General features: G+C 47.2%; 1 protein-coding gene across 1 annotated transcript in view; it reads right to left on the minus strand.

Moving 5' to 3' along the window:
- Positions 1-300: 300 nt before the first annotated feature.
- Positions 301-9,860, minus strand: part of MKRN2 (makorin ring finger protein 2) — a 35,762-nt gene continuing 26,202 nt past the window's right edge. Inside the window, exons 5-8 of the mRNA XM_012655157.1 lie at positions 8,663-8,877; positions 7,045-7,155; positions 810-954; positions 301-632 (exon numbers count right to left, since the gene is read on the minus strand). Coding sequence (XP_012510611.1) covers positions 495-632; positions 810-954; positions 7,045-7,155; positions 8,663-8,877 — 609 coding nt within the window. The 3' untranslated portion in view covers positions 301-494. The remainder of the gene's footprint in view (positions 633-809; positions 955-7,044; positions 7,156-8,662; positions 8,878-9,860) is intronic.

Here is a 9,860-nt window from a genome sequence, read left to right on the forward strand (position 1 = left end):
CTCTGTACAAATCAAAAAAGATTTTTTTCCAAGCCCCCTAACCAACATAAATCAAAATTTTAACCACACACTATTTAAATACACTTAGAGAAATTCACCATAGAGGAATCCTTTTATAGGGTTAAAGATCCTTTGGTAAGAAAAAGCTGCTTATTAAGGGCAGGGAGAAAAAGATCAAAAAGGGCAAGAGCCAGGTTTTCTAGAAGCAATCACTCAACAGTCTGAATGGCTAGCTGGTCCCCCTTGAGGAGCTTGAAGTATAACTAAGTATAACTATAAAAATAGCAATTTCATACACTTATTAGGTTATTTTATATCCTTCACGCTTCCCATGCCTGTAATAACGGAGAGAGGATGAGCTGGAGGGTAGGTACACCCCACTCAAATCCATGCCACACGCCACCTCCAGCTGCAGCACAGGGAAGCTCAACACCTCCTGGCTGGGGAAAGTTTTGGCCGGCAGAGCCCAAGATGCAGGGGTGACCATTTACTCTTTAGGTTTCTGATGACTCCACTCCAGAAAGGTGCATGAAGAGGTCACCAAGTTCTGTCACGTCAACATCTTCAGTGTTGGGGACATGCCGGCTTTCTCGGTTCTCGATGAAATCCCAGAGCCGCACTGAATTAAAGAACTGCAAAACAGCCAGCAAACATGCCAGGTTACTGCTAAGACAACATGAAAGCTGTGTAGCTTGACTTATTTTGTCTACCCCATTTCTGTTGCCAGAGATACTAGAGAAGGGGCCAGGAACATTGCCTGGAAATGCCCACTGCTCAGTGTCCCTAACCAGAGAGAGCAAAGCTCTTACCCTCACGCTGCCTTCAGAATCGAGTTGTTTCCGAGGTTTCTCGGGCTCCGCTAGCCGCCCGTCAGGGTAAGCATGGCGATAAAGGCATTTGCTTCCAAATGGGCAGGTCCCCCTTCCTTGCTCAAAGTATTTACAAGCTTTTCTTCTGAAAAGCAGAAAGAAAACGTCAAGAGGCTGGTTGGGAGAATGTGGGGTCCAGATGGGCCACTGCCTTCATCCTCACCTGTGATGCCAGAGGGAGGTCAGCCTTGTTCTAGGTGGCGAAACAGAGGTGCGGAGAGGTTAAGTGATTTGTGTCAGGTCGCGCACAGCTGGGATTCTGATTTCCAAGCCGGATAATATCCCCACTGATGCGCAGCCTCACACATGATGTGAACCTGCCCAGGGACTCGCAGTGTGTGGAGCCTGTGGGCCCTCCAGGAGCCCCTGCGCAGAGGGCTAAGCCAGGCCTGGTCACTCCTCTGGGTGCTGAGGTCGGAAACTGGCTACTTGTTTGCACTCAAAGTTCCCAAGGCGCTCCACTCAGGCAAGTCTCCCTTCCTCCTGGCCAGCAGTGCTGTGAAGGCGACTACAGGATGCTGGGACTTCAGAGTCCCAGGGAAAGCAGTGGATTGTAGCAGCTGCCTAAAGCTACAGTCTCATTCTAATTTTCCTTTGTCCCCACTCTCTGGAGTAGGGCTTCTTAACTCTTCATGTGCTCTGGGCCTCAGAACAGTGTTTTTGAATGCATAAAACACACAGGTCTACAAAATACAGTTATCAGAAAGTTCAAAATTTTTTCCCTCTCTCTGAATTCTACCCACAGACCCCTATGTTAAGAACTCTACTCCTGAGGAAACTCAATCAAAGAATTCCCATTTCTTCTTGCTCGAATGAAATTTGGCTCATCCAGAAGAGATGCCCAAGAAACCAGAGGGCCATCTGGGAGTACCGAGGAAGGGGAAGTTGTGGAAATAAGACAGCACAGCAGGCGTGCAGGCTACTGCCGAGGCAGCTGGGGTGTGTGAAGGCGACAAGGAAGGGGGTGGGGGACTCCCCAACTCCAGCAGCTTTCTGTCTTCTCAGAGAAGCCAGTGGTGCATTCTGAGACAGACTTCAGGGCAGGATAAAGAAAAGCTCCCTGGTGGCTGTTGTCATTAGAGCACAGGTGGCCAGGGAGTGGCTTCAAGCAGAGCAGGTGTGTAGACTGACATCTTCCTGCCCATCTGCCCGAGGTTCTCTGCAGACCTCAAATGACCACTTCAAGATTTCTGCCCCAGAGTCTACTGGACAACTCTAGGGCATCCCAGGGCACTTGCTTTAGTAACCTCATCAAGTTAAAAATATTATTCTCTAGCCCCCCATGATAATTGTTCTTTTTCTTCCCCCAGCTATAGCTGGTCACCAAGGCCAAAAGCCTACCATTTACTGACTCCCTCTTTGTTAGTTCTCTCAACTGTGTTACTTGTTTACAAATCACTTCCAAATCTACCTGTCCTTTTGGCTCCCACACTGTCAGGGACATCAGGGCACCATCCTCTGCTGCTGCCTGCCACGGTCATTTCCCAACTGGTCTCCTCCCACGCCCACCACTTTCCAACCCTGTCACAAGTACCACAGAGGAAGCTCCTTAATCTGTTCTTAAAGACCATGGTCACTCTGGGACTCAGGGCCCCTTAGATTCCAGTCTATCTTTGTCCCTGTAGGTCCTGCCACACCCTTCTACACACCTATTTCAACCCCAGGAACTGTTCCCACTGGTCCTGACACAAAACCCTTCTGTGCTCATGTCTTTCCATCCCCTCCCACTGTAGAGAGGGTCCTGCCCTGCTTCATGGCTCAGGGTCCCTGCACTGCTACCCCGACACCCCCAGGTGGATCCAAGTGCTTTCTCTGTTGTGACATATGGCTTGGGCCACATGAAGAATGGGTCACCAAGAAGACCTATATCATAATTGCCCTTTTGCAATTTCCCATGAAATTATCTTAGCAATCTGTATTCTACACACCCCTCAGTGGTGCTTAGTACAAAAGTGCCTGGTCCACTCAGTAAATGTTTGTGGAATGCTTAAAAACAGTCCTCACAGGAAAGCAAAGCCAGGAAAAAGACCCAAGCAGCAATAACTTAAGAGTTTTCAGACCACTCCAGCAGAGCACTTTGCTGCAAGCTGGGAGCCCCTTGCCTTGCCACGCCTGCCCTCTTGTGGACACACAGTAAAATTGCATAAGGAAAAAACAGTAAAATGGGAAAATACCAAACCTTAGTAACCGATACGCAACATAAAGGAACCATTAAAAAAGGTAACATATAGTTCCACTTTTAAGTATGGTCAAGTAGACTTCTACCAGACCCAACTCTCCTATGGATAACTATAAACATAAATATTTCAAAAAGATCTGAAGGCACTGGAGAATGAAGAAAAGCAGAAAGATTCTTTCGGGGAGTAAACACAAGGAAGAATAGAATGACAAGGGATGAGTTACCTTTTTTAAAAAAAGATATTAATAGCTTTTAGCCTAGAGCAGGCCAAAGTCAGCACCATGCAGAGTAGCTAAGACTGCAATGGGAAATCCAATCTTTCTGGTATGATGAACCGAAAGACAAGAGTTGGAGGAAATCACAGCCAATGGGAAGTGAGGAAGCAATCCCACAAAGAAAGGAGCCTGAGAAGGAGACTATATAAACTCTGTCCAAATCTCTGACTCACCCCTGAACCACACGTAAATGCCACAGGCTCAAAGCAACTCAGGTAAGAATACAAAAACTGAACTGAGATTTCAACTGCTGCCCAAGTTTGAGTTCAATTTACTTGCCTGTTAAACACATCAGTACTTTACAGATGAAATCTAACAGAGTCCAGAATCTCTACAATGTGACATTTACAATGTCAAGGATAAAATCTAAAATTACTAGACATGAAGAATCAGGAAAATGTAACCCATTCTTAAAAGACAACAGAGACCTTCAAGACAGCAAGGATTTCAAAGCAGCTATTACAACTATATTCAAGAAGACAAACGGAGAAGGAAAGAAGATTGAAAAAAATGAACAGAGCTGCAGAGACCAAGGGACAATAACAAAAAGTCTATCACAGGTCCGGGCGTCACCACGCCTGTAATCCTAACACTCTGGGAGGCTGAGGCAGGAGGCTCGCTTGAGGCCAGGAGTTCAAGACCAGCCTAGGCAATAGTGAGACCCCCATCTCTACAAAAAAGAAAAAAAGGAAAAAAAAAACAAGAAAAAGTCTATCACATGCAAGATTAGAATCCCAGGAGGAGAAGAAAAAAACAGTAGAAAAAAATTTGATGAAACAATGGCCAAAATTTCCCTAAATTTGGTGAACGACATAAACTTAGAGAGTCAAAGAATACTGAACAGTATAGTATAAAGAAAACCACTTCAAAGCAAAATGTCAAAATGCTGGAAACCAAGATAAAGAAAAAAATCTTGAAAGCAACCTCAGAAAAATGACACATTACAACTGGAATTACCACAGACTTCTCAACAGAGACTACAGTGGCCAGATTATTGTTGTAGGGCATTTGCAAAGAGCTGAAAGGAGGAAAAAAAAACTGTTAATTCAGAATTCTACTCACTGAAAGAAAGGCAAAGGTGGAAATATGAAGACCAATTAGACCAATATATTCAATGAAAATATCCTTCAAGAATGGAAAAAAGCCATTTCTGATAAAAAGAAAATTAAGCGCAATGGAAATAGTAAATATCTGGGTAAATATAAAAAACTTTTCCTCTTATTAAGGCAAAAATACCTTATTACCTTGTGGGTTTTATAATGTACGTAAATATAAAACATATGTATTATATCTATAGTACAAAAGACAGTAATGAGGACGTTATATAAAGTGGTAGCAATACTGTGATCCCCAGAAAAACCATTTCATAAGAAAGAGGTAAGGTTAAAAAGCCGTAGTTAAAATGGAATTCTAAAAAATATTCAGACAGCCAAAATTTGGAAACGGCACAGATATTCATCAATAGGAAAATGGATAAACTGTGGTAAACAGGCAGCCGTTGCTTTGCATGGTTCTGATATGCACAATTTCATCTGCGGTGGCTCAAACAGTGCCCCCCTCCCCCAAATCGGTCCAAATCCTAAACCCTGGGACCTCTGAATGAGATCTAATTTGGAAAAATGGTCTTTGCAGATACATTTAAATTAAAGATCTAGAGATGAGATCATCCTGGATAACGAGTGGGCCCTAAATCCAACAGTAACCTGTCCTGTGAGACCCAGGGGTCGGGGGTGGCACACAGGGAGGAAGCCGCGTGGAGACAGAGGCAGCGACTGCAGTGAGGCTGCCACAGTGGCCACCAGACGCTGAGAGACGCACGAACATTTCCCTCAGACCCTCCAGGAGCCAACCCTGCCCACCCCATGATTTGGGACTACTAACCCCCAGAACCGTGAGTGTACATTTCTGCTGTTTTGAGACACCCAGCCTATGGTAATTTGTCACAGCAGCCCTCAGAAACAAACACACCATTGCTTAGTTACTAATACTTATCCTCCAACAACACAGTTCAAATTCTGATGACCACGATACATCAACTGTAACTGCATGAGGCACAAAGTACGCTCTCAGCTCTTCACTCCAATCCCTACCTAAACGAATGCGCGTCATGATCGTGACCAACCATGTCATGTTCTTCCAAAGCTGTCGCTGACTGGTCACTGCGCACCTGCTATTCATTCACATGTGGATGACAGAGCGGAGAGCTGTGCTGCCTGTTTGCCAGTGACAAACCCACAAGACATTTTACAAAAACAGACAATTGAAAGTAAATTGGCTGATACGGACGAAAGTGCAGCAAGGAAATCCCAAGTGTTAAGGCTGCAAGTGAAAGTCAAATGCGCCCCTCTTCTCTCGCACACCTGCACCACAACAAACCCAGCGACAGCTCTTCAAACAGACCCGGAACTTGACTCCTCACCGCCCCCACTCCTACTGCCCCGGCCCAAGCCACTGTCACAGCTCGCCTGGGTCACTGCAGTGGGCAAATCCATCTCCCTGTTTCCGCCTTGGCCTCCTCTTTCAATATAGTCAACAGACCAGCCAGAGTGATCCTTTTAGTGTATCAATCAGATCCTGTCACTTCTCTGATCAAAACCCTACGATGGGCCAGGCACGGTGGCTCACGCCTATAATCCTAGCACTCCGGGAGGCCAAGGTGGGAGAATCCCTTGAGGTTAGGAGTTGGAGACCAGCCTGAGCAAGAGCAAGATCCTGTCTCTACTAAAAATAGAAAAAATTAGCTGGTTTGACTAAAAGTAGAAAAAATTAGCCAGGCATGGTGGCGTGGGCTTGTAGGCCCAGCTACTCGGGAGGCTGAGGCAGGAGGATCACTTGAGCCCAGGAGTGTAAGGTTGCAGTGAGCTATGATGACACCACTGCACTCCAGCCTGGGCAATAGAGCGAGACTCCATCTCAAAAACAAAAAAACAAACAAAAAAACCCCACCAAAAACCCCTATAATGGTTTCTCACCCTCATTCACAATGAGAAGCCTCATCCCCCAGTGACCTACAAAGCTCTACAGAGCAGCCCCCATCCCACCCTCTCCCCCAGCTACTCCTCGCCGTGCTGCAAACAAGCCAGACATGCTTCTGCCTTACTGTCTTTGCAGTGATTGTTCCCTCCAGCTGGAATGTCCCCCTTATTCCCATCAATACAGCCAGCTGCCTCACCTGCTCTAGGTCTTTGCTCAAAGGCCATCCACTGAGGCATTCTGGGGTCACCCTCCAGCCCCCGGCTTCACCTCTCACCTGAGCCCTGATCAGCATCTCATATATGTGTCCTTATTTACCTTTTCTGTGCCTTCCTAAGTTATTTCCTTCACTAGGCTGTGCGCCGTGTGAGGGCTGGGACTGCGGTCTGCGAGCTCCAGTGCTGCATCCCCAGCACTGGAAAAAGCCTTATATAGGAGAGCCTCGATAGGTAATCGCTGACCGAATGAATGACCACAGGTGCCACGCTGACTTTAGCCAGAAACCAGGGTTCCTAGGGAACACTGCTCAGCTCAGGAACTAAACAAGTCCATGTCACCATGTCCTTGCTCATCTCTGCATCCCAGAGCCCAGGATGGTGCCTGAGAGAAGGAATAAGCTCCAAGTGGCCTCAGGCTCCCAAGAGCACATTCCTGGGAGGGAAGGGGAGACGGGAAGGTGAGACCACAGACACACAGCAGAGCCAGGCAGAACCAGCACCAGGAAAGTGTTTGAACTCAAAGCACTTACCCCATCCCCTGTTTGAAGGCTTCGATCAATTCGTTCTTTTTATTCTGATCTTCCACCCAATACACACTTGGAATCACGAACTCTGATATCACACGGCATTCTGGACAAGCCCTGAAATAAGAATCAGGTTAGTGAGGCAGCGATCATGCTATGAGTCCTATGCACACTCCACTGCTAATCCTTGCTCAAGTGCATGACCACGACAGGCATTTCCCTGACCAGAAATTCCAAAAGATACAATCACAATCATCTGAGAACCTTATTTATACTAAATAAGAGTTGAGAAAACAGAGTTTTCTCAACAATGAAAAGACAGATAACCCAATATAAAAATGAGCAAAAATTTGAGTAGGCATTTCCCTAAAATGGCCAATAAGCACATAATACGATGCTCAGTATCATTAATTATCAGGTAAATGCAAATTAAGACCACAGTAAGATAGCACTGCACACCCACAAGGATAGCTAAAATCACAAATAAAGACAAAGTAAGTGTCAGCGAGGTGGTGGGAAATCAGAACCCTCGTGTACTGCTGGTGGGAATGCAAAATAATGCAGCCAGTTTGGAAAATGTGGAGTTACCATAAAAGCCAGCAATCCCACTCCTAGGCGTGCACCCAAGAGAAACAAAAACGTATGTCCACCAAAAATCTTGTACATAAATATTTGCAGCAGTATTATTCGTAACAGCTAAAAAGTGGAAACAACCCAGATGTCAGCCAGCTGACGAAAGGATCAAAATGCTGGGGTCTGCCCGTCCAGCCGTGAGAAAGGAATGAAGCACTGGCACGGGCTGCGACACAGACGGACCTTGAAGACGTCGGGCCAAGTGAAAGCAAACAAAAGGCCACATTTATATGATTTCATTTCTATGGTATATCCAGAATAGGCAAGTCTGTAGAGACAGAAACTAGATTCAATTTGCGATGTACTAAACTGTGCACTTTTCTCTCAATGAAGCTGTTTGTTATTTTACCACATGAACGTGCGACTTTAGCAGGTTACCCGACTTCTCTGTGCCTGTTTCCTTATCTATAAAATGAGGAGTGAGGAGGCGATCATGACATCAGAAAATGATCTGAGCTGATGGCTGTGCAGAGCTCCTAACAGCGCAACGCACACAGTCGCCTCTCGAGATGAGTGAGCGCGGCCCCCGTCCTGCTGGAGAGTTGAGTCCCACGCTGGCTACGTGGAGCACATCCCACACACCCCCGGCTTCATGCAAACTGTTTTACAGGCATTATTCCATTTAATCTTCAAATAACCCTATTTTTTTAGATGAAAACAAATGAAGCTCAAAAAGGTTAACGGGCGATTGGCCTAAGGGCAGACTGCTAGTTCCTGCTAGCCCTGGATGAGAATGCAAGGACCCTGCTGGGTTTTCCCAGCGCCCTGAAGCTTGGTAGGAATTGTTACCATCTCTTACAGGACAAGGCACTTGGGTTCAGGAAGGAAAAGTGACTTGCTAAGTTTGTGCAGCTGCGGGGTCCAGGACTCACCACTTACTCTGCATCTGAACACCTCTTGAGGCAACGAAAGGCTTAAAAGTGGATGGAAGAAGGTCTCAAATCTAACATTCTCCCCAGCTCCTGTAGCTAAGACCCCTGGCCGTACTTACTTGATGATTAGGTTTTCAAACTCCGTGGCACACCGCCACTGCCGGATGCAGGACAAGCAGTACGTGTGGTTGCAGTTGGAGAGGATCCCAAACCTCCTCTCAGAGGCGGAGGCCTTCTCAAGGATCACTTCCATGCAGATGCTGCACACTTTATCCTGACTCGCCTGGAAGGCAAAGGCCTTTTCCATCTCGTGTTCGAATGTGGACATGCAGATCTGAAGTACAGAGAGAGGAGGGAAACTCAGGTTCCGGCCACCGAGAACCTTGGAGTAGCTGCAGCCACAGCGCCACAGCCGAGATTGGGAGGGAGCACCGACAGCAGCTGCTGTGAGCAGGGCCCAGCATCTCCTGGATTCAGGACATCGAGATCTCTCTCAGACCATAAAAGGAACTCAAACTATCATTGGTCCAGCCCCTTGCTTTCCTAACACGACATGGTCACCTCCAGTTTAGAGCCGAGACCATGGAGATCCAAGACAGTTAAGAGAACTGCTCTGGGGCTGCAGAGTCCATAAGCACCAGGACCCTGGCCCCCAGCTCTTCTGGGCACTGCCCTCCCCCACTCCGAGCCACACCAGTGTCAGAAACGCTGACTCTTCCTTAGTGAGGCTCGAGGCTGGCAGCATGGAGTCATACGTAAGCAGTACCACCCTCTCCCCAGGAAAACGATTTAGTGAATTTGTTCATTCACTAGGCACACCTTGAATTCCGGCTATGTGCTGGCATTTGACCGAATGCAGGTCCTGACCCTTGGGAGCTCAGTGTGCCCAGATGTGGCACAAGCCCTCGCTCACAGCACAGAGACCTCACACGTGCTCGAAGCAGAAAGCTCTAAGCTTCTGCTCCCCAGGAAGACAATGGAGAGTGGCTCCTCCCCCAGCCCTGCTGTGGGGTCAGCACTGATCTAGGAATACACCAGGCAACCCTCCCCAGAGAGGGAGCCCTTTTCTACCGTGGGTCCTACACCATTTGGTCCCTTCTCAGTATTGAGCCTAATTTGAAGTAACTTGGTCTCCTGATGCCGTAGCTAGGAGCTTCTCCCCATACCAGCTTCACACCCCGTAAGTGCACAGAGCCCAGCCTAAGGCAGAGCCTCCCCACACAATACGGACACGAATAATCTTAAAGGGCCCTTCCAGCACTTGGCTCCTCAAATCTTCCACAACTCAGCCTGGATGAATCCCAGCCACAATGCATA

This window comes from Propithecus coquereli, unplaced genomic scaffold, assembly GCF_000956105.1.
Source record: "Propithecus coquereli isolate 6110/MARCELLA unplaced genomic scaffold, Pcoq_1.0 Scaffold461, whole genome shotgun sequence".
In the NCBI taxonomy this organism is placed as follows: Eukaryota; Metazoa; Chordata; class Mammalia; order Primates; family Indriidae; genus Propithecus; species Propithecus coquereli.